The 25,865-nt window shown below is 41.1% G+C and overlaps 1 protein-coding gene across 8 annotated transcripts in view; it reads left to right on the top strand.

Moving 5' to 3' along the window:
* The window catches only part of ZNF385D (zinc finger protein 385D), a 411,072-nt gene that overhangs the window by 226,904 nt on the left and 158,303 nt on the right, over positions 1 to 25,865 (top strand). For all 8 annotated transcript variants that reach the window (XM_077302505.1, XM_077302509.1, XM_077302502.1 and 5 more), the window contains one exon: positions 16,599 to 16,741. In XM_077302505.1, the coding sequence (XP_077158620.1) occupies positions 16,599 to 16,741 (143 nt within the window). The remainder of the gene's footprint in view (positions 1 to 16,598; positions 16,742 to 25,865) is intronic.

The following is a 25,865-nucleotide window of genomic DNA, read 5'->3' as shown; positions in this document are numbered from 1 at the left end:
TCCCAATCCCCCCCTTAAACAAATTAGTCTCTCTCATTTTCTGCTTTTGAGATATTCTTTCACACATATATGGAAAGGGCTTAGTCTTATCCTTTTGAAATTAAGAAAATCCCAACACATATTGTTATATCAATAAAACAATGCTAAATTATCTTTTAAAAAAATGCTTCCCTTCTTCCTGGAAGAGAAAAAGAATGACTGCTGCAAGGACATTACCTAGGGTTGTGTGCCGCAGTGGCCGAATCGGCCTGGAACAGTCGATTCGGATGCTGCCACGCAAATCCTTAGACATTATCAAGGAAAATGGGTGCCATGTGGGTGGAAAATTCAAACTTTTGTAACCACATCAGCCATCCGTACTTTGTGGCAATCTTTGTCAAACCTTTTCAGCAAAAGAAGGTTTGAGACAGAAAACAGAAAAGCTGGGAAAATCCCAGGAGATCCATGAATACCCCATAAGGATCTGAAGGAGAAACAAGTTCCTCAACGCTATTGAATCTGAGGCCGACAATCCAGGTAGAAATAGCCTTATCACAGTCAGCTTTAGAAAGCAAACTGTTGAAGAATTTGGAGAGAAATGATGTTTGCCTTGTAATATAGTTAAGAGCTATGACCTGATGCTCACATGCTGAAATAGGTACGTGTAAACTCCATAGAGATCACTAATAACTTCTGGAGATTCCTCAATTTGTAAGAAAGTCAGAAAAGAATGTTGTGATGTTGGACTTGACTGATACTCAATAACACATTTTCCTGGCAAAGAGAAAGAAAACTATTTTGAAGCCTACATAAATTGTTGACTAGTTTATGTCGGACAGCATGAATGTTTATATCACTTGTAAATGAAAGCCATATCCAATTCTGAAAGTTACAGATAACTTATAAATGTCTGATCTCACTGTGAAATCTTCCCAGCTTTGAGCTGTTTTTTATTTTTCCTTTGTACAAACTAGTTTAAAGCGAAACTATCTCATCCCACCATCTCAGCAAGAAGAACACCTTGCTTTTTCTTGATAGATATTACTTTAATCAATGCTATCTGTGACTGAGACTCAAAGGATAATAGGAAGGCTGCAAATTGCAGCATGCTCCAGAAACATCTTTTTTTTTTGAAGTGCCGCATCCATTCTGTGTTTAAATTTATGAACCTATGCTTAAATATATTTAAATCAATTGATAGGCACAGGATATGCTCCAGCCAAAGTCAAGTAACTGGGTATCATCACAGAGTTCAAAGTAGGTATATTTAAATACCTACTTAATTCTTCCTAACTTACTTAGCTGGATCATGCCCTGTTTGGGAGTTCAGGGGATCATTCTTTTAATAACACACTCACTGGAATTATTGGCCGTTTATGAACTGGTGTTTTCCTTTGCTTTTACCATGCATTCCTGTTAAGTGTATTTTTTTTCATTCTGCATGTCACCTCACTTTCCCTGCACACAAGCCTCAGGTTTTCTTTTTCCTTCTGCTTGGATTTTGTTCCTTTCAGCACTCAGTTGATCTTCCATTTGCTAGTCTAGTTTTTTTTTGTTAGTGCTGTTGTGGTTTTCACCTTGATTTGCTCCCAAGTTAAATAACAAACATGACATTTCCGTTGGGTTTTCTTCCCCCTGCCCTTTTTCTTGCCCCTCAGAAGCTGCTCCCCTACTACCTACATTGTGTTCGATGGTTAGTCTTTCCTTATTAGTTAGTTTCTGTCTGGGTGTGTTTTTTAAAATTGTAAGATGAGATTATTTCAGCAGCATTTACTGAAGGGTAACCATCCTAGCTGAAGGTTTAGTAGGTCTCCCACCTTAAGTACTGCTTAGGCATTTAAAGATTTACTTTTTTTAAAAGCCAGGGTTAAGTCTAGCAGTTCATAGTTAGTCCCTCCCCAGCTGAAGGATCCCTGGCAATGGCCCTTTAAATGAGCTGCACAGGGGAGCCTTCTTTCTCTCCCCCTCCTTCCTTTCTCCAAACATTGCTAGTCCTGACCTCCTAACAAAGCCAGTTCTTTCTCTCTCCTGGGTCCTTCTGCAGTATTTCTGGGGAGGGAGCGGTGCATTTTGAAAATCCTCTCTGAATTGGTTCAGTTTTTTTCCCTGTCAGCCCTTCTCTGATTTGCCACAATCTATTGCCACAGTTCACTTGATACTCTAAATTCCTATCTTTCATTTTTTAACGGTCTAGCCTTTTAACCACAAAAATAGCTGAGTTATATTATAAACAAACAAATAAAATGGGTGTTCAGAACAACCAGTAGATCATAGTAACATTACTGTGCTTTAGCACCGTGTTAATTAGTGATTTTGTTTTAATGTCCTATGATGAAGCAGCAGGGGAATAAGTATGCAGGAGATACCGGAGCTGAGGGAGGAGAGTGTGTGTGCACAAAATGTTGTATGTAAACTTTGTTGCCAGTATGAGTGCCTCTTCATTTGTGGTAGCAACGATACAGAAATTGCAAATTCTTGCCTTGTGAGTGCAGCCGTTGCGCAGTAACAACTGCAATGAGTAAAACTTTTAACTTGAACGATTTTTTTATGAAGGTATGCTCAAATGAGATTTGATCTCAGAGATTTGTAGAGTCTTTCAGTCTTACAATGTTTTACTTTCCTGAGACCTGCATCTTGCTGTTTCTAATTACATTCATGGAGGATGTAAGTAGACCTAAGTGGACTACTCTCAAGGTTGGAATGCCATTGCGTTCCTCATTAGTTCGATATTTGATAGGGAGATGCCCCCTGACACTCTATGGCGGGTTTGGAGCATAGGACAGATCTGTTTGGGGAGAGGCCGAGCCTGCATGCTGGCCTCCTCATTTGAATGGGCCTCCATGAGGGACGATGGGGATGTGAAGCTAAGTGGCCCCCTCATGGAGAGAGGGCTTTGATGGCTGACTCACATTTCCAGGTGGCAGGGGAACCCAGCAGAGGCTAATGCCCAACAGGTTCCTGACCATTTGCCACCTCCTCTGGGCTCAGCAGGCTATGGGGAAACCAGGGATCCAAGTGGGCTCACTGGAGGTACCCTAGGGGCAGTGGCCTGCTGAGGCCTTGTGGTTGACTGACCACAAGAGGGCAGGATCCTTTCCTCATGCTGCACTAGACTCTGTATTCAAATAAAACTGTGGCCAAGTTTAATGCCAAAAGAATGTGGTTGCTTGTGTCCTTCTTGGGCGAGGAAAATGTCTTCCTGCAAAACAAATCTTTATTTATGAGTTGAGATTAGAAAGTTCTATCTATGTTAAGTAGTCTTTCTTTTCAAGCTTCAAATTGACTTTATTGAAGACAAGAAATATGAATGGACACACACAAATATCAGTTAAACCTCTGGTCTTTAGTTCCTTGCAATGGCCTTATTTTGTTCTAATATTCTTATTTTTAGAATCCGATCGTAATGTGGTGTGGTAGTCTGACTTTCCACACTGGTCGTATTCGTCATAAAATTATGAGCTTCTCTTTTTTAAGAAGGAGAAGAATAGTCAGTAAAGATGCATTAAGATTCCTTAAGATAGCGAAAAGTAGTTTATAAAAACTATCCTGAGGAATCTTAAAGCAGCTTAAAGTCACCTTCCCTTCATCTCCCCACAACAGACATCTTGTGAGGTAGGGGGGGCTGAGAAAGTTCTGAAAGAACTGTGACTGGCTCAAGGTCACCCAGCAGGTTTCATGTGGAGGAGCAAGGAATCAAACCTGGTTCTCCAGTTTGTCTCTCTTGTGTGATTTTTATAGTCATATTTCCTTGAAATATACTAGCAATCCATTTGTGTTTCTGAAATGTAATTGTATTCCAAGTCTTAACCCATTGATATTAATTCTGCATAGCATTCCATTGTATGCATCAATAATTATAATGAATTCTGGTACAACAACTATGGGTTTGGGGGATGTTTTTAACTTTGATAGCATCAATTATTAAATTATAATTTTAGACGTTTGCATGCCTTGGTTCGTACATCCATTTGAATGTGCAAAACCCTGGATTTTAGCCACTTGGATTTCCTGCCAGTGCATGTTTGCTTCAAGCCCTTTGGGAATAGCACTTCTTTAAGCAGCAAAGCTCCAGTAAGAAGCAGTGGGAAGCAATTATCGTGCAGTCCCTTTTGGCACAGCCTAAATAGCAGAGACAGGGCCAAGATCTGTGCAAAGCAAACATAACTATTATATCATATATTTCTTCCCAGTAGTTTACCTTAACACTGTATTTGCTGAACCACAGAGAAATTGAGCAAATAATGAATATAAGTGAAGCCATGTTGCACTGAACCCACAGCCCATCTAGTCTAACACTCTTTGTCACATAGGGAAGTGCATTCAGCTAATCCATGGCTAAAAATACCTGATTCAGGTAGACTGTTTTCTGTTTTTCTGGCTTTTAAATATGGACATCCCAAAAATCCCCAAACTTGGGGGATTTTTTGGAACTGCCAGAAAGTGTCAGTTAGGACTTTTGGCCCCTATAAATGCCTTTGGAGTGAACTCTCGGCTTGAATAAGGCATTTAAAGGAACTGTGTGCCCTTTAAATGCCTTCAGAGTTCATTGTCACTTCCACTGTGACTAGGAAAAGGCATTTAAATTTTAAAAGGATGCCCTTTAGAGTTTAAATTACTTTTCTGCCTCTTAATGGAGGATGGGGGCACCTTCTTTGGGGGCTCATAGAATTGGGCTTTTTTAAAACTTGGGGAGTTTTTTGAGGAGAGTCACCAACAGCTATGCTACAAATTTGGTGCCTTTATCTAAAAAGATAGCACCTCCAGAGTCCCACCATCGTAACCTCCATAGGCTATAACGGAGCCCCCAAAATTAATTTTTCCTGAATATTTATCAAATCTTAATACCATACCAGTATGGGATTTGGGATTAATGGGAAATACTGTTATATTTCAGGTTCAATATACCCCAAAGGGGTGGGGGATATTTTTTCACAAACCCAGTGTCCCACAGTGCCCAAAACCTAGATGTCATCAGGAGGTTCTTCAGTGGGGCTAGAAGATCAGAAACTTTCCCACTATTGCCCCCCCAAGCATTAAGTATACAGAGCATCACTGCCTCAGACATAGTGTGCTTGTTCTCCTGTCCGAAAACCAAATAATTAGATTCTAAATTACATTGCATACATATTTGCATCACATTAAATACCGATTGTCCCAAATGAAATTAAGAGGGGATTGTAAGGGATTTAGATTTAGATATAAGAGTTGAATCAGGTTAGTCAACGTAGTGAGATAAGAAACCAATATCCCTGTTGAATCCTGGGGATTCCATTGTTTTGAGTGTTGTAATAACTTGCATCTCTGCAATCTCCCTATCCAATCTATTTTTGAAGTTTCTTTGCAATAAAACAGCTACTTTGAGATCCTGGAAGGCTGAAGTGTACAAGTGAACAAGCCCAGCAGGGCTTGTCACTTGTGGGGATGCATCCATGCTTGGATGGAGATGGATGGGACTAGCAACAAGTCTCTTTCAATTACTTCTTTCCACAACTGGGAAAACATCTGCCATTAATCACTAACCTTAATGTTTTTAGATCCCCCTATGTTTTTGTGATCCCAAGGGACAGATTTTGTTATTGTAGCAAGGGACTTTCCAATTTTCATCATCATGCTGCATATTTGTTGTGATGCTGTTTACTAATTTACTACTAATTTACTTTCTCCTTATATCTGTACTCTTATGATTTTTGTTCCATTGTCTGAGGAAGTATATACGCGCATGAAAGCTCACACCTTGAATAAAACTTTGTTGGTCTTAAAGGTGCCTTTGGACTCACATCTTGTTCTGCTGTATTCATTGCATATACATTCACTACTGCAATTTTAAATAATCTCTAGATAATAAGGGAAAAGGAGATTTGAACTTTTGCTTTCACTGCTTCTTCACAAACCCTCTCATTTGAAAGAAGCTACCCTCTCTATTTTAATGTGGTTGTGTTGACCTTCTGGGGTACCTCCTTGTTTACATAAATGTTATTATAGTAACTTGCTCAATCATGTTTCCAGGTCCTGAGTTTTATTTAGGACCAAGTCCATGATCATGTCTCTCTTGGTAGGTTCTTTGTCCATCTGCTCCATGGCATAGTCATTGAGAATGTCTAGAAATCCATTATTTTTCTTCTGACATGAGCACACATTAACCCAAATTGTATGTCTTGTTAAAATCACCTATTTTGTTTGTTTGTATTTGTTAAAATCATATCCTCACACGAAACATGCATTCTTTCACCTGCAAAATCTTTAAGAGAGTTTGAAGAAATATGCCAGCCACAGTAGTTCTGGAGATAACTGCTTTACAAAAAAATACAAAGCAAAATAAAGCACATCTTTGCTTTCTATCTAGAGAACAATTGGCTGTTTTAATAGAAATAATTACTCTGGGTCACCTCAAAAGAATACATTACTCTTCTCCTGATCTCCTTTCAGAGACCATTTCACAGTCATGTGCCAAAAATAGCAACTGTTTGTGCAGTATTCTTGAATTCTTCCAATGTGAACTACCTTGGTTTTTCAATTAATACACTTGATGAGAAAGTAAATTAAGCTCTGATTTGGTGTGCTGTAGTCATTGAGGAATATGTTGGACAAATCTTCAAATGAGATTGCTTGGTCTGAAATTAAATGGGGAAGGAGAACAGCATGCTGCACTGAGATGGCAGATCTTCTACTTTAAAAGGGTTGATTAGTGTGCGCATCAGCCAGCGCACACAAGCAGTTGCTCCAAGGAGCTTTTAAAGAGAATGAGAGGTATTGTACTATCAAGGTCTATTGGTTCTAATTAAATGCCTTGCACGACCACTGAAAGAAGTAGATATTTCCACTGTAAACTCATCAAGGTTAGCAGAAATTTGTTGACTTTTATTTGTTGTACAATCCTGAGAACACTTTGAAGGGAGCAACCTTCCAGTGCAGAGGCCTAATTAGGATTCTGAGTAGACTGCTCTTTTAGGGAACAATTCTACACGGCCTGCTTAGAAGTAAGTGCAGTTTTTTTCAGCAGGGCGCTTACTTCCAGGAAAATGTTCTTAGGACTTAGCAATATATTATATGCTATTGTAATTATAGATTTAGCACATTATCTGAATTAAGTTTGCTGTCTCTGTCTGTCCCTACAAAGGCCGTCATTATTGACTAAAGCTGCACCTTCTCTATTGTAAAAGGAAGGAAATTACCAAAAAAATCCAACACCAAATGGCGATTGGGATTTACCCCAGGAGCTGTTGCTGCGGCAGGGAAGCCCTCGCCATGAGAGGAGCCTGGAGGTTGGGACTACGTCCCAGAAGCCTTCTGGGGGTGGCGAGCTGAGCGGCCGCCAGGAGGCTGGGGTGGAGAGGGCCAGATTGGCTCCTCCCAGCCTCCTCTGTTTTCTTCCCTTATAGGGAAGAGAGAAAGAGGCGCGTGCCTCTTTCCCTCTTCCCTTCCCTCCCTTGTTTTCCTATACTGTTATTTAAGAAACTAAGATATGTATCTGTATTGCAAGTTGTATTTGGTTGGTATTTATTAATAACAATGAATAATAATGTTTTAATAAATAAATAAACTCTGTTACAATTTCATTGTCACAACTTGCAGGTTTTGCGCATGGGGAAGAACTATAGGTGAGTAGACCTTGCCTGCGTGCTGGCCTGCTCTTGACAGGGGGCCTTCATAAGAGCCTGCATGTAGGCGGAGCCGGGCAGCCATCACTCATGGAGGATGGGCAGTTCCGCATTTCCGGGTGGCAAGGGAACCCGGCAGAGGTTCATGCCTCAGCGGGATCCCAAAATACTGCCACCTCCCTGATAACCTGTCAGTCATTGAGGGCACGGGAAAAAGCTGGTGTGGTACCGGAAGGTCCCGTGCATGCTGGCCGGTATAATTAATTGGCTGCCTTGTGGCCAGTGGGCCATGAGAGGGCTGGTTCTTTTTCCCATGCTTTCCAATGCTTAACAGTTACCATTAAAAGTTGTGGGCTTTTTTAAGCCAAAAAAGAAGTTGTCTTGTGTCTTCTATGGTGAAAGGTGTTCTCCCTGCAAGGCAAAAACTTAACACCAAGGGAGGCAAGCAAAAAAAAATTTTTTTTAATGTAGAAGATACTCTGTTACCTTATCAGCCAGAGGGAGTCAGTATATAAACTGTAGAAGTAGTGTCTTGTTGTGTCTGCTTTTTTACCACAGAGATTTCATTTACTGTGAAATTTGATTTAATTATGTGTAAGTTAGAACTCCAAAACTTTTAAACACTGACTCTTAGGCCCTTAAGTTCATATATAACAAGTCCAGCTGGATCAATTCCACCAGCAGAGAGCTCCCTTCTGTGTTTTTAGGTTGGTGATTCAACAAAACATTCCAGAAACCAGATAAGATTACTTTTTCACTTTCAACTAGAGTGCCTCTAAGGCAGTGGTAGTCAACCTGTGGTCCTCCAGATGGACTACAATTCCCAGTGCTTGCTGGCAGGGGCTCATGGGAATTGTAGTCCATGAACATCTGGAGGACCTTAGGTTGACTACACCTGCTCTAAGGAACACTTATCCTGGGGGGCTTCCAGTTATACTTTAAAGATGGCAGAAGCCTTCATTTGGAGCTTCTCTGATGCAATTATTGAAGTAAAAAAAGAAATATTTGGTGTTGTTTTTCCTTTCTCACATTCTTTATAAATGCAAGCTCTCTTAAAAACCAGTGGTGTAAAGTTGCTACCTTCTTCACCCAGTTCATTAGTATCACTATCAATTATATAAATATACATTTTAAATTGCAATTGTATTCAGTCTTGTCGTAGACAATAATTTATTGAATTATTAATTATTAATTTATTCCTGCTCATAATCAAGTATTGTAACTACTACATAATACAGTCTCTCTGATTAGAAGGTCTCTCAAACATTTATTGGTTTACTTTTATTGGAGGCCTAAATTGCTCCTGAGGTTTGTTCTGGGTGTCAGTGCTATGTCAATCTAACTCTTGAAGTTTAAATACAGTGGCATACAAGGTTCTGTCCACCAGTGACAGTGTCCATGGCAAGTTGGAGATGTTTTTTAGTGTAACACAAAGAAATTTATTTGAAAAACACATACACTTTAAAATGGTTTTGTTTTTAATTCTGTACGTTTTATTTCCAAATGTCTTGGTCCATTTTGAAACTTTGGGAGGAAATTCTATGCTTCATGTTTGAAACATAGTTAATTCTAAATTCCTTTAAACCCACATTTCATCCTATTTATTTAGAGAGACACAGTATAACAACCAATTGAATAACCCTTACTGTGGTGACAGTATGGTGGCTTTGCATTGACATTTAGTGATGGATGTTTAAAAACCTGTTGTTGTTCTTGTTGTTGTTATTGCTTTTCCTCGTCACTGCCTTTTAAGGATATAGCTGGTCTCATTAACTCTATCAGGATGCTCATCTTGTGAGAGTATTTTATTGTAGCAAACAAAAGAGCTCAGGGGAACAGCATGAACCCTGCAGCTATTCTTGGAAGGACCACATGAGGTGGAAGGATTAATAAGGATCAGGGCCAGCTTTGGGGACATTAAGTGAGCTATAGTTGCTTAGGCTGAAGGTTCAAAACTGATTTAAAAGCCAAAGGTTTGCATCTATTGATATTAATATTCCATTGTGCACACATACAACAGCAGGTCCCTTCTGGGAGAGGTGAACCTTGTGTTTCAAACAAGTAGGGAAAGAGGACCTTTCCTAGTTCCTAGTTTAGCACTGGGAAACAGGAGTCCTCTACTGAGATCTATGAGCTGACAAAGTTGTCTGGAGTCTTGGCTGCCTCCTTGAGAAAACTTCTCGGGTTTTGTACACATTACAGCAGAAGCAGGAAAAAGAGCAGCACACATCATTTACATTCCCTTCCTTCTAACTTAGCCATATATGCTCCCTACTTCTCTGAATGATGAGAAATTCTAGGGGTGGCACTACTGCATGTAGATTTTTTTTAAAAACTGGAGCATTGTCGTTATCGTACTTACTTTACAAATACACAAGTGAATGAGAAGTAGATGCAAAGAGGCCCTCCTACAGGACTGCCTAGCTTCTCTAGAACAGCCAGAGAAAATGAAACCAGTGTATCTCTCACTACAGCTGGAGACAGAAAGAGAGGACCAGTTTATCAGCTCTTTGTTAGGAAGAACAACCACCCCAAAGAGACATCCACTGAAAACACAAACACTGATTCCACACAAGGAATCTGCCCCTGGACAGCCTCTGGTTCCTGGCAGGTTTTAGTGCTTCTTCCACATAACATTGTCAGGAACCTGAGGTTGTCCAGGGGCTGGCTCGAGTTTTGGCCAGATTTGCCTTGCAGTGAGGGAAATTGCCAAAACTGGATTTGCACTTCACATCAGGGAGAAACCAGGGCCAAGCCTGTGTCGAGGGAGAAATGTGCAAAAAGTCATGATGAGGTGGTGGGAAAATTCAGGAGGGGTCTCCTATCAGGATTCAGTGTAGGTTGTGCCATTCTTTTGCTACCTGTCTATTGCTGAATAAGCTCTGCTTTGCTTGAGAGCCTGTGTCTTGGAATCTGGAGAGTGGAGATTGCTCTCAACAATGCTAATCCTGCTCCTGTTGGGGGGGGGGGGAGGGTTTGATCCACTTACCCACAATAGGCTGTGGCTATGTAATTAGATCCTTGAGACATTATTCCCCATAGGAACCTAGCAGCTTAACTTGGGTGGGGTGTTAATCTGTGATTCCACTTGCTACAGCCACCTGGGCAAGGTAAGACAGGACCAACCCAATCCCTGACATGCTTCGTTCTCAAATTCCAAAACTGTTTTTCCCACACTGACAGCCTTTCCCTCATCTGAGAAGAGAGGAATACCTTCTTCAAGCTCTTGTTCTCAAGTATAGTTCTCTGGAGTCTGTATGCTAACAATTTTCTTCTATTAACATGTGCAGCAATGAATCAACATTCTTTGGTCAAATTCCTGATTCTCATTGTGTGCAAACCCTATGGAGAGAACTACAACCACAAAACAGTAAAAATAAGTTTGAGTTGCTGGGAATTTGAAAGGAAGAAGAAGAAGAAGAAGAAGAAGAAGAAGAAGAAGAAGAAGAAGAAGAAGAAGAAGAAGAAGAAGAAGAAGAAGAAGAAGAAGAAGAAGAAGAAGAGTTGGTTCTTATATGCCACTTTTCCCTACCCAAAGGAGGCTCAAAGCGGCTTACAGTCGCCTTCCCATTCCTCTCCCCACAACAGACACCCTGTGAGGTGGGTGAGGCTAAGAGAGCCCTGATATCACTGCTCGGTCAGAACAGTTATATCAGTGCCGTGGCGAGCCCAAGGTCACCCAGCTGGTTGCACGTGGGGGAGCGCAGAATCGAACCCGGCATGCCAGATTAGAAGTCCACACTCCTAACCACTACACCAAACTGGCTCCTTTTAAGAAAGAAGCCTTACCCTCTAATTGAACAATAACAGATATTTGTTCCAGAGCAGTTGCCTTCCTGTCCTCTGCAGTATTTATTACAACGGCAATCCTGGTTAGAGGAATATCATCATTCTGGGAGACCTTGGGTCAGCTGGGTGAATGTTGGCCCATCACAGTTCTCCCTCAGCCTCACCTACCTCACAGGATGTCTGTTTTTGGGAAAGTACAGGTAGGTAATCGTAAGCTGCATTGAGAGTGTTTCAGGTAGTAAAAAGTGGGGTCCAAAAAAACAGCTCTTCTTCTTCCTAAGACTACTGCAAAACTAGTGGTCTGACTGCTAGTGAATTTCTTTTGAATCTGAGGTTCCTTAGATCAGGCATGAGAAACCTTGCACCTCTGTATAAAGGAGATTTTTTTTCCAGGGTAGGGTAGAATAGAAAATGTAAATGTCACTATAACATTGGTTTGCCTGATTAGTGATTGCGAAATTTTCAAAAGGATTACAGCAGTTCTTAAAAATCCTACACTTTGAAGGTCTAAAGCACTTGAATCTACAAAATATGGACTGGAAAACATATTTCAAAGAGCCACTCTGATATGATCTCTCTTTCTGCGGATTAATCCATCAGTTGACAAGAAAGATTTTAGAAATGTGCTAATTCACAGTGATAGAATCTGTAGAGTCACAAGAATTAAATCTTATCTAGCTAACATAAAGCAGAAAATGCCGTGTGGTTGCCCAAGTTGTTAACAGACTGTTGCGATATTGAAAAAAAATGATTCTGTCCAGTAAAAATCTAGAATTGCATCTAGTAGATTCAGTCATCAATAAACAACCAAAGAGCAATTACAGTCAATCTTCAATCGTTTTTGAAGAAGGAAGGAAGGAAGGAAGGAAGGAAGGAAGGAAGGAAGGAAGGAAGGAAGGAAGGAAGGAAGGAAGGAAGGAAGGAAGGAAGTTAAGTCGCATAGGAAAGTCAAAAGAACTATTTCGGCTAAAATTCTGAATATGGTACTAACTATTCAAAAAACCAAGGGGAATATGATGGCAAATATATTACAGGCACACTATTATTTCCTGTTCAGCAGTTTATTTTCAGAGAAAGCTACATTGTGTTACTGATGTTGATTATAGTGCTATATTGAAAAAGGTCAGAGGCTACTAATTGAATCTGTGAACACTTTGCTTCTATAAGAGCCCGGGATCCATATCTGTGATGTGAAGTTCTAGGCTGCTGGATTATAGGAAGATAAAACTTCCGGTGAAAGTGGCTGAATGAATTTGGGGGGGGGATTGGAAAATTTTTAAATCTGGGTACCCATTATATATGTCAAAGTTAAGTCATTTCTTCCTGGAATTTTCCAGTCCTTCATTGGTCAGTCAGATGAGGACTGACTCCTGATAGTACCTTTAAAAAATATTACATTCTGTCCTTGCATCATCCTCGATATCAGGAAGACCTTTCATATAACCCACAGTTTGTGCCTCTAGCTTCTATCACAGGCCTCTGCCACTTTCACTTGGAGCATACTTACTGAATTTGTTCAGGGAAATTATTGCACTGAAGTCCTGGATCAAAGGAACAGTCTTGTTTCTTCACAGCAGGGCCTTAAATGCTCCTGACTCCCCCAGGCCAATTTAGCCCATATTTAAGCAGCTGATAAATGACTTTCTGGTAGCCTAAGATGAGCACTGACTACTTGTATTATTCTTTTATCATCTCTCCTCCCATAATAGTTCTCTTCTAAAGGTCAGATTCAATTTCTACTTTCACAATTGTTATAAATCAGGAGAGATTCCAAGAAAGTCCATGTACAGTGTGAAATAAATACAAGCTATAAATTGATGTCCTTGATTTACAGTATCACTCCTTCCATTGCACCCACAAAAAAAGTTTTTTTTTTCAGGCACTTGAGAGAGAAATTGAAATGATAGAAATAAGCTGTTGTCATATAACTGGTGTCTTCAGCGGATTTTCTAGAAAATGTGGGAGAGCTGATAAGTTGGATACAGCTACACAGGTGGATAAAGTGGGGCCAGTACCCATAGGGCAGCAGGACTAATGTTGGCATCAACTTGGCCCCCTCCCAGGCCTGGTGTGTGTTAGGGCCTCTGATGCCCCACATGAAGGGAATGTGGAAATATCCAGCCCCAGACCTGTGTGGATGTGGAAGAGCCGGGCCTGGAAAAGCCCATGTGGAGGTGGAAGAGCCTAGCTTCTCCCCCAACTATGGTGGCCCAGAGGGGATAGAAAATGCCCCATGTGGCTTTACGGGGCCAAATGGGGCATTTTTTTCCTTTGCAGGAAGGTGGAATTGTATTGCCACACAATCCCATCTTTGTGCTCTGGAGCACCTCCTTGCTGCCACCCCTTTTCACCCTTGGCTGCGACCATGGGAATGCAGTAATCCAGTGTGGAGAGGGTTCTCCACCAATATCGGTCCCCCGCTGGGTCACAGGAAGTGGCAGAGCATTCCGCTCTGCCACAGTGCACTGGCAACAACCCAGCATGGCTACCGCCATGCAGAATCAGTACTAGTTAATTCAGTCATATGTTATGAGCCTTTAATTAGAAATATTAAAGTGCAGCTCTCCTTAAGAGGTTAAAGAGCCTCTTGTGGCGCAGGGTGGTAAGGTAGCCAACATGCTGTCTGAAGCTCTGACCATGAGGCTGGGAGTTCAATCCCAGCAGCCAACTCAAAGTTGACCCAGTCTTCCATCCTTCCGAGGTTGGTAAAATGAGTACCCAGTTTGCTGGGGGGTAAAACGGTAATGACTGGGGAAGGGAATGGCAAACCACCTTGTATTGAGTCAGCAAGAAAACGCTCGAGGGCATCACCCCAAGGGTCAGATATGACTCAGTGCTTGCACAGGAGATACCTTTACCTTTAACTCCTTAAGAGCTTTCCTGGCTGCATTTGGACATACTTTGAGTGAATTTATTTCCAATTTATTTCTCCAATTTATTTCTATAAGAATTGGAATGAATGCAGAAATATATGTAAGACGTAATCTAGTTTCTGACCCTCACACCTCCTTTGAATAGTACATTTACAATGGGTTAAAAAAAATTCCCACTGCATTTGTGGGGGGGGGAGGGGGTGGAATATTTCTTGGACATCTTCCAATAGTTGTTTTACAGTCTGTTGCCTGCCTGTCAGGTTTAAAGCCCAGAGGCATATTTTAAGAATTTCCTAGGATTCAAATGCTATTAATTAGCTATGAATTGATGTTCTGGATGTGTACCCATAATACTGGAGTCATTGTAAGCAGAGATAGGATTTGAATGCTCCCAGCTTTCAGCTAGTCAAATATGTGGTGGTCTGTGGCAAGGAACAAATAACAAGTGAAATTATGGCCCATGGTAAGCAGGTGCCTGCTTATCTGTATGCAAAGAAAAAGCTTCATTTGCATAATGTTCCCAGAGATCCGCATGGGAGCAGCATTACCAGGACAAGCGCTCGCGGCACTTCGAGGCACTTCTTGATCGCCTGAACCTTCAGCAACAGCCCCCGGGTTTGTCAGTTCTTCTGAAGAGCAGCTCTGGGCAGAACTTCTGAGGCTGGCCTTATATTGCATTGTATTCTTTAAAAAGAAAAAGAAAAAAAGCATCAACCCTTTGACGTTAATTGTAAAGCTTTGAATAAACAGAGGAGTTAATTTGTTAAACGTGAGGAGAAAAATCTTTAGAAATCTATCAAAATAAATGTCAGGACTTTAAGAAAAAACAATACATAGTAAATTAAATAACTGGGGTGGGGTGGGGGTGGGGTGGAGTTTGAACACATAATGCTACCTGATCTTGAATCAGACTCTTTGGTCCATCGATGGCAGTGTCGTATAATCAGATTGACAGTCGGTCTCCAGGGTTTCACTTTTTAGTTGAAGGTGCCGGGGATTGAACCTGAGATAGGTCAAGAAGGGCAGTCTATAAATCTTAATAAACAAACAAACAAGTGCATAAATAAATACCAAACAGAAGCCGAACCACTGCCCTAGTTTTTGTTGTTGTTTGCTATAAAGCAGAACAAGGCTTACCAGCGATACTGGAATTTGTCTTAATGAAAATAATTTAAATAGGGACGGAGATTTCTTTGATCCAACCCAATTTTCTCAATGCCAGATTTCATGTAACTTTTCATTGCATGCTCATGTATGTATATATAAGTTAACAGGCTGAAATAGCTTACTGTAATACAGTCAGCCTACTGTGATAGAATTTAGGCATGCACATAAGAAATCACCCAAATGTTGTTCCATGTTTACAAAGTGGTGTATCATAGGCCACTTTAGGTTGTGTTCTGTGATATGTTTTAAGAATATATGTTGAGGGAAGTAATGTGAGACTTTATCCTAACATGATATGAAAATTAACTGAACCCTGGAAAAAATCCTCCCCCCCCCCGAAATGTAAATTTCTAGACAATTTGGAAATGTGGATAGGGATTAATTAACCTTTTTCTCGCACACTGGTTCTCCACTCAACCTTATTCTTGGACTACACTGTCTTCCCCTGATAGGATTCCAATGGCAGATTTGTTAGTTATGGTTAGTAGACCATAAATCTTGTCGACTGGTTCAATATTATTCTGCGTTTGGGTATAGTAGAAAAGCAACAAAACTCTGCAACACTTTTTTAAAAGGGGAAGAACTGGGAAGTACTTCATTGCTTTTCGTCATCAGTCCACCCATCTGAGGTTCTCAAGAATCTCATGGTTATCCTTACTGCTGGATTGACTGTATTTCAGCACAGGCCATATTCCTTGCCCTAGTCCACAGGAAGGCATCAAAGAGTAGTTCTTGGCTATTCTTGAAATTTCTCATATGGAAGCATATGGAGGCATGACCCATGGTTTGAACACTACTAAAATTACAGCAGCTGAAGATTTTGATGTCAGGAGGAGGGGGCGTCTTGACAACCTATTATGAGTTTAACTATAACCATTTATGCACTGGGAACTTCACTGCCCCAGTTCCCATGCAGGAGCACAAACCAGGGGCGGATGAGGTGCACCAAGCCAAATGCTCCCCCATGTAAGTGCAGGAAGAGGTGGGGCAACCTGCAACAACTAATACTCCAGCCTGCAGTCCAGCATGAAACCTCCAGTGCATAAACGGTCTAAGAGGAGCCGTTGAGGAGCATCCTAGCTTTATAATTGTCTGTTATCTGACCAATGGAATTAGAGTTAAAAAATACCCTAACATAGATTCAAAATTTGTTCTGTGTGAATTCAGTCATTGCTTCTTTTTCTTCGTATAGGAGGTACATGCCAGAGCCCTGCTCTTCCAGCCCTGGTACGTCCTCCAGCCCCACCTTTGCAGCCATCGCTGGATATCAAACCTTTTCTTCAATTTCCTCTGGATACTGCAGCTGCTGTAAATCTCTTCCCCAACTTCAATGCAGTAAGTACTTTACTAAAGGGTTGCTTTCCATCTCCTTAGCTTCCGTTTAGCAAGGCAAACATTCAACACCCACACACTGACACTCACACATCTGGCATGGAACAACTGAGAGGAGAATCTCACAAAAATTAGCAGGAAGCAAAAGCAAAAGGCTTTTCTTATTGTTTACATAAGAGTAGTAATTAAAATGAGTAGGGTTCGAACATTCCAGGTTTATGCACTTGGATATTATAACCAATACTTGATCTAAAGATGGCCTTTTTATTAGTCTTACAAGCAATCTGAGTTAGGGATTAAAATGCTCCAGCTGGGGTGTTAATAAAGCTGTGGCCAATTCCATGCCAAATGAGAGTTTGTGTGTGTGTCCTTGCCGACCCGTAACTGCCCTCCTGTTAGGTAATGAGTTGGGGGGAATGACCAAACAGTTGCTATTGTCAAAAATCTTTGGATCTAGTAGATAGTTTTATACCTAGCTGTCTGACTTCTACATGAACATTGATTGCTGGTTTTCCTATTACATTCTCTGGTAATGTACTTGCTACATATTGGGATATATGTGTTGCTTTTGCACACTGGAATACAGACAGAGCTGTTGATTGGTATGACAGAATGAAGACAAATGCTATCACTTCTTTCTGTGCTGAGAGACAGCGCTGTTTGCAATGCTAATGTTGAATGTGCATTTACTACAGTATCTCATTTAGATCTAAAGCCGCGGGGTTGTGGCTATTTTTAAATAATAATGGAGCCAGCAAATGATGTCCCCATGTAATGTTGTATTCATATAGCTCATCTTTCAACATTTCTTCTCTCAGTCATATTTAATTCATAGAATATGAGCTAGACTATAAGGACATTGGAAGGGTGTGTGTGGCGGGACAGAGTTTAGCATCTCATAACCCTTGCCCATTTTGGTGAACGATAGTGCATTCCCTTGAGGAAAACTGACATAGCCACATAATTGAGCAAGAAAACGGCCATCTGTACAGTCACTTATTACCTGTTTCCCTAGCACAGAGAGCAGATAGTTTGAAAAATGTGGTGCCTTCTCAATGCTATTTTGTTTAGTATTTTAATACAATTTATTCCCACTGTGCCATAGTACCTGCTTTCTGTGTGCCCTGTTTATGTGGCCAGTTGAATTGACTGTTAAAAACCCGGTCACTTTCTTTCTCATTGCAATCTGTTTGTTTCACCGTCTCTTTGGTAAAAAGTGCAATACCTTAGAATTTTGATAGACAAACTATATAGTCAAAAAAGGGGTGTTTTTTTAAACAAACTGATAATGAACAAAAACTATGCTACCTTGGTTAAACATGTGCAGTCTAAATGATTTTACATACAAAATAAATTAGTGATAGCCCAACTCTCACAAGTTGTGATTAGTGATAGCCCAACTCTCACAAGTGGAACACATACTTGCTAGGGCTCCTTGGTCCCCCCTCCCCCTCTCGCAGAAACATACATATACACAAACTCCTTCCCCCCAACTCCCCCCTGCCCTTGCCCCCCTTACCTCTTGCTTGTCTGACGTCCTCCCTGGTCCCTCCCCTTCTCTCAGACACACACAAACTCCTTTCATTCCATTCCTCCCCACACTTACCTCTGGCTTATCTGACCTTCCTGGTCCCTGCCCCCTTTCTCACCTCACAACAGCCAGATTTCCACCTCCTCCTCAGACTCACCTTCGTGGCAGCGCTGGCATGGGTGGCCTCCATTCCACCCCATGACTGCTAGGCTTCAGGTGGGGGCAGCGCTGGCCTGCCTGGCTTCCATGCTGCACTGCGACTGCACAGTCCTCTGGCAGGGGCAGCATTGGCCTGCTAGGCCTCTGCACTGCCCCACGGCTATCCATGCCTCAGAAAGGAAGAAGAAGAAAAGTTGGTTCTTATATGCCGCTTTTCCCTACCCGAAGGAGGCTCAAAGCGGCTTACAGTCGCTTTCCCATTCCTCTCCCCACAACAGACACCCTGTGGGGTGGGTGAGGCTGAGAGAGAGCTGATATCACTGCCTGTTCAGAACAGTTTTATCAGTGCTGTGCAGAGCCCAAGGCCACCCAGCTGTCTGCATATGGGGGAGCGCAGAATCGAACCCGGCATGCCAGATTAGAAGTCCAAACTCCTAACCACTACACCAAACTGGCTCTCAGGGGTAATGCTGGCCCATCCGGTTTCTGCACCGCCTTGCAACTCCCCAGGCCTTGGGCAGGGACAGCACTGGCCTGCTAGGTCTCCACATTGCCCAGGCCTCAGGCAGGAGTGGCGGTGTCCCAAGCAGCCACAGCCCCATGACTCCTCAGGCTACCTCAGGAAGTGCAGCGGTGGCGCGGTCTCTTCCCCACGATGGCTCACGCTGCCCCAGCTGGCTGTCTTCCATGCTGCCCCATCAGCTGCCCTGGCCTGGTTTGGCATACTCTCTGGGTGGGACTATAGACATCAAGTCTGTAGTTATACCCATTTCAGGGGGCGTGCTAGAAGATATCTTCCACACCAATATTAATTCATTTAACAATGTTAATGGATCCTCACTTTTAACTTTAAAAAATTATACTTATTAATACATAATTTATTTGTCCATAGAGGCTGAATTACATGCTAAGTCGTAGTATGCAAGCTTATTATTTCAAAAACTTAGAAAATAATGCAAATGGCCACCAAGTATATAAGTAGGAAGTAGTATAATAATGTAAAACAATGTATAAATTTTTATTACATATTTTTATAACATTTGCTTTTCATGCCATCAGTATTTTTTATTACCTGGCATATATGCAGCATAGTCAGGAGATCCTGGGATTGTGTAGCAACCAGGCAAGAGACGTTTGTAGGTTGTTTGCCATTGCCTGCCTCTGGGTCAGAATCCTAGTGTTCCTTGGAGGTCTCCCAATAAAATACTAGCCAGGATCAACTCTGCTTAGTTTCCAAGATCTGGCCATCCAGATTGGAAACTGCTGCATTTGATCTTCCTTATGAATATTTTTGTTAGTACAGTGTTAACTATGCCAAATTAAAATGAAGGCAAACATACAGGGATACTTTCCTTACTTGTGATGTTAACAGGATCAACATTTGATATATTTACTTTTCCCACCCCATCTGTCAAGTCCCAGCCTCATGGGCAGAGCTTTCAGACTACATGTCTGCTGCCTTACCACTCTGCGCCACAAGAGGCTCTGCAGGAGGTATAAATATGTTCAAAAAGGTGTGTTTCGTGATGCAGTAATTTAAAAAATACTAAAAGCATGCTCCAGATGTTAATTTTCCATTGTGTGATGAAAAATCACAAAAAACTTACAGGCAAAAATGTGCTTTGAAGTAAGTTAAGATACTGGGAAGCCATGAGTGAGACATTGCAGGAGATGCATGATGCCAAAGTGGCACTTTTTTGCTACATTATTCCTTTATCTCCCGTGAAGCTCAGTCCCACAGTGTCATAACAATAACATATTTTAGTTCACCACCCTACACACTTTCAGATATCACAATTATATGTATCAGGAGCCTACTAACTGCATTTATCAGGAATATGCATTGCCTACAATACACAGAGTCATCGTGCTGTGTGAACAAGAAGCATTGTGCATTTTGACCATGTGTGTGTAACTTTGGTACATTCAAATGGACCATCACTTTTTTCAAGAGCCACATACATGCATATTGAGCACATTGTAAGTACCCCTCTTCCCGAGCCATTATGACTGTGCATCGTGTGCGGTCCTGCTATGTAGGCTCTTGCTTAGTGGTGTGTCCTTCAGATCTTTTTGCATTAAATTTTATATCCAGATTTCAGGTAGGATACTGTTTTAGTTATTCCAGTGTTTCAAAGGTATTGCTACTGTTTTTGGATTTTGGGGTGTCCTGAAAATTCAGGGCCACTATTTTTGTCACACACACCTCCAAGGCAGCAGGAGGGAGGGAAGGAAGAAGCCAGCCCTGGACAAATTGTATGGCATCGTCCTGCTGGAGCACTCTCCCTCTTGCCAGAATCAGAGGTGGCTGAGCCCCTCCAGGGCTGTTGCAGTAGCAATCCCCACCACCACTACAGACATTTTTTTAAATTGTCAACTGAATAGTGTTATTTTGATATAATAGTATCCAATATGTGTATCAGGTGGCCTGTATCCCCACCTTTCATTTCTTTAAAAAGTAAGTTTCTCAATCCTTTCATTGTGGAAAGATTACTCTTTTATATCTCTAGTAAGAGACAGGTTAGAGTGAGCTTTCTCAACCAGGGTTTTGTGAAAGCCAGGGGTTTCTTGATGGCCCTGGAAGGGTTTCCCAAATGGGTGGGAGTTAAGTAATGTATATATTTCTAAAATTTGTTAAACATTTAGCAGGTGATATGACCATATATGATCATGTCAGCCCACCTTCCTCTCCCAAAATGGCCAATGATGGGCCTGGAGAGAGTGGGAAAGGGAGGCGCTCCAGGAGGCTGACCATAAAGCTCTGCTGCTCAACCATATTCTGCATGATTGCACCACTTCTGGGGTTTCTTGAAGCCTGAAGAATGTTTCAGGGGGTTCTCAAATGGTAGAAAGGTTGAGAAAGGCTGGCTTAGAGCCCTAATTTAAAAAATGGAAACTGGATGGAAATGGAAATTTAAAAAATGGAAATTTCTTGGAACTTGATAGAGCTGGTGGCAGGGGAAATAAATGGTGGGCATGACAGCCATGTCTTTAGAGAGGCCAGAAGCCTGCCAGCCTGCCCACCATTTTCTGGTTCTGGGGATAGGCTTGCCTGTCCAACACCAGAAGTGGGGAGAAGCCTCTGGCAGAGATGTTGCTGCCACATAGAAAGTCCAGGGCCAATGTGACCCTGGGCCATGGGTATAATGATTGTCTGCATTTAGTAGGCATTGTCTTAAAGGGGAGAGAGATGCTGATTACCATGTACTTGCTGTGTTGGTTTCCTCTCCACAACTGCGTTCTCCTGAAATTTCATAAGATAAATGTTTATTCCTCCTGCAATTTCTGGAGTATTTTGAGATTTTTTCAGGTATCCCAGAGCTACCCTGAAACAGATTTAAGATATAATTTGGGCATTTGTGTACCTGAATGCACACCCCTACTGCTGATATGCTGATTGTAATGTGTAAGAAAGATACCTCACTTCATTAACAGCAGCTGCTCCAGGCAGGGGTGCGGACATGCAGTCATGGTTTCATGACATATCATTCCTGTGTATTACAAACAGAAGGGAGAACTCAAAAGGAGTATGTTATTTCTGTGACTGTCTCCTATAATGTATACTTCTGCCCAGCAGTAGAGTTTTCATTGGTTTATAAAGGTTTCTGTGTTTCTTCCTTCCTACTTATTTATCTAATGTCAGTTACATAAATTACACTGAGGAGAATAAGCTATTTCTGTTTGCTGATTTGCTATTTAGCAAATTCACCTTCTTGAAATTAGATCTCCTCTGATACAGGTTTTCAGACTTCTCACCTTCATCTCTACTCTGTAGAGATTATACTTGGCAACATGACCTTTGCATCCTAATGCAGATTTTTGACATGCTGTATCACACCCTTTTCTCACTGAAAACCTATGCAATATTGACCATGGCTACACTGAGTTTCTATGCCTGAGTTGGTTAATAGCTTTCTGTCAACCATGTACATTGAATGAGAATGTCTAGTGTATTTCAGCAAGTTGTAGCCTGACAAATCTTTTGGGACATGTCAAACCTGCTGGCATATTATCGCTCAAGGAAAGGGAGATTTGCAAGGACACACTATGAAAGTTTTGGTAGGAAGGACATGTTGTAGATTGTTTTTACAAATATAGTTACATATTAGTCTTTGATGTGTTTAGATATCTCCAACATCCTATCCCCAGCAACTTTAAGCTCCAAGGCCAAGAGTCACTGTGATATAGCGTGTGATGGCCCAGGGCTGGGGAGACACAGGTTCACATCTCTGCATACAGCCATAAAACTCACAGGGTGACTGACCTTGGGCCAGTCACTTTTTCTCTATTCAGCCTACCTCACAGTAATGATTAGGATGAAATGCAAGAGTGGAGGATAGAGTAAGCTGCCCTGTGCTCACTGGAGAAAGGTGAAATAAATAGATAATGTTATTTTAAAAAAAAATGCATAAATACTGTATTCTGAAAATACCTTAACCACAGTTATCTGTCTATACTGTGAATTATCATACAAATATAATGTGAAAAAATGATTATTTTATGATTTGCAAAGTTGTTCCAAAATGAATTTTTCTTTCCCAAATGGTAACTGTCATGATTAATATTTTACCAAAGTTCAATGTTTTATTCCAAGTGATGCCAATGGAAATCAAAGATAAAATATTACACAACTGGCAAAGCTCTATAAATAAATTTATATATTATTATAAAAAACAAAGAATAGCATTTAAAATCCTTCAGGATGATAAGAAAAGAGGTGAGCAAAGTGTTCCAAACTTAAAATTATATCTTCATGCTGCGGCGCTACTATGTGTTGCAGATTGGATCATGGACCAGACATTGAGGAATTTGGTAATTGAAAAGTTCAGTCTAGACAAAGGTCTACACAGCCTTTTGAAGCCTACACCAAATTCTAAGAAAAAATAAATCTTAGCTTTTGGACGATTTTATTAAAGATTTGGAAAAAAATACAAACTGAGAATAAGCTCTAACTTATGTTTGTTGAAATCCCCTGTAGAAGCCTACTTTGATAAATCCCAACAGAAAAGAACGGGTTGCTTAAAGTATAAAGACTTATTAACTCCTATGGGAAACTAAAAAACTATGATATACTCAACAAGGAAGGGGAAAATATACATTGGTTTGAACCCCTCCAAGTAACAACAAGATTCAAGACAGAATTTCAAGATCAGGCAGGCTCCATAGCTGATCTTAGTGATTTTGAAAACATCCTACCCTAAGCTAAACCACATCTACAGGATCAAATATACAAATATATTATTAAAATATGAGACAGAGACTGAATAGATCAAAAACTGTTTAGTTAAATGGATACAGAATTTACAGCATAATAATACATTAGATGAATGGGAGCAACTATGGTACAAAACTATAAAGTATATGAAATGTCAATTATTAACAGAAAATTGCTATAAGTCAGTTCTTTTTAACTTATGTGGTGGAATTGTAAGAAAATTAAGAAATTTTGGATAAAAATTCATAATGTTTTAGAAAAATGATGAGCATTACATTTCCTGTGTATCCTGATTATGTATATGTTATTAAGTATAATGCCAAAAAATACTCCTCGTAAGGCTAAAGAATTCTCTTTCCATGCAACCACTGCAACAAGAATGGTAACAGGAAAGCTCTGGAAACAACAGGAGATATCCAAGATAACAGACTGGTTAGACAAACTTGGAGAACTATGTAGAATGGCCAAGTTGACAAGTTTAATCAACAGCGGAGCCATAGAAGAATTTCAAGAACAGTGGCATTTCTACACATATATAAATAAATAGTATGTAAGCTTAGGATATGAAGAAACAACCAATCTTGGCATTAATCTTTTCAACGTGTTGAAAAGAGCTCCCCAGCCAGGTTTCTGGGGAACCTAGGGTTACATGAGAGCTTTCCAGGGGTTATACAGCCTTTCACAAAATGGTAACTAATATTACTGCTGATCTACAGGACTAGTCTCTTTCTCCACAGTGGAAATGGTGATAGATCGATTCATTTATTGACTAGCTTCCACATCTTACTTTTATACTAACTTTTCTGAAGGGACATGTCACCACTTTCATGGTTCCTTAAAGTGTAAAAATACCATGGTCAAAAGGTTGAAAAAGGCTGATCTAAATTGTTTGTTCTTCCTGGTATAATAGCACTGTCATTATTAAGTTAGTATGTGCCCATTTGGAACAGCTTGCGCTGTTAAATAAAAAGGTAAAGGGTAAGTGGGAAGAGAGTAGGTGGGGCCTGTCTGATCTTTCACGCCTCCCTATTGGGCCACATTCCGGACATGGCCTGCCCCCACCAGCCCAGCCAGGAGCGCTCTGGCAACCTTGCCGCCATTGCACTCCTGGCCCACTGGTAAATGCAGGGGGAGGAGGGAAGGCTGCGCTTCCCCCAAGGACCTTCTCAGCCCACTTAGAAGTGTGGGGGGTGGGGAGGGTGCAGGTTGCATTCCGTCGGGCCAGAAAGGTCCTTTGAAGCCTTCCTGGGCCACTACGAGGTGCAGGTGGCAGGGGGAAGCTGTGCTTCCCCCAGGGCCATGGGAGGCCTTCTCGGCCCTCAGGTAAGTGGGGAGGGGTGGCTGCACTCCCCCCTGGCCTGTCCTTCTCCACTTTCTTTCTCTCTCCTCTCTCTCTTTTTCCTTTCTATCTATTCCTACATCTCTCTGTATTTTTCTCTCTCTCTCTCTTCCTCTCCTTCTATCTCTCTCTCACCCTTCCTTTCTCTTTCTATCACTCTTTTCCTTTTCCTTTTTCTCTATCTCTCTCTGAATTTCTCTCCCTCTTTCTTCCCCTCTCTTCCTGTACTCCTGTCCCTCTTCCACTCTCTTTCTCTGTTATTCTCTCTCAGTCTTCTCCCTCTCTTTGTCTCTACATTTCTTTCTGTCCTTTCTATCTCTATCTCTTACTTCTACATATACTCCTGGATGACATTCTCTTTCCCCACTCTGTTTTCTCTCTCTCTCTCTCTCTCTCTCTCTCTGTTCCTTAATCACTCTCTTTCTTTCTACCTCCCTCTCACCTTGCTAGTTTCCCCTCCCTTCCCCGCCATTCTAGCAACTATTGTATTCACTACAACAGGTTTTTTTTTTCTAGTATTAGTGTATAGTCTTCATTCTCACCCACTTGTGGTCTCCTTCCTACTCTTGACAAGTTATAGACTATTCTTTCTTCCTATTTTGCTTTGCCCGAAACAATGTTCACATGAGATTTCTTTTCCCCCTGAGACTTTCTCATAGTTTGTTTTGTTGCTGTCTGAGGTCCAATTTTACTCCTGCTGGATACAGTATTTTAATGTCCATCCCAATTAAGTAGCAGCATACCCTCCAATTATAACTTTATGTATTGAACATTATTTCTTAAGCTCACCCACAATATGATACTTCATTCTATTCTAATATTCCCCTTTTCAAAATGTGTTTTTTTTTTGGGGGGGGGGCTAGTTACAAGAGCTATGTGGTTT

The sequence above is a fragment of the Paroedura picta genome, chromosome 11 (genome assembly GCF_049243985.1).
Source record: "Paroedura picta isolate Pp20150507F chromosome 11, Ppicta_v3.0, whole genome shotgun sequence".
NCBI classification, from domain to species: domain Eukaryota; kingdom Metazoa; phylum Chordata; class Lepidosauria; order Squamata; family Gekkonidae; genus Paroedura; species Paroedura picta.
The sequence above is the reverse complement of the archived record's forward strand: the minus strand, read 5'-3'. Positions and strand labels throughout refer to the sequence as shown.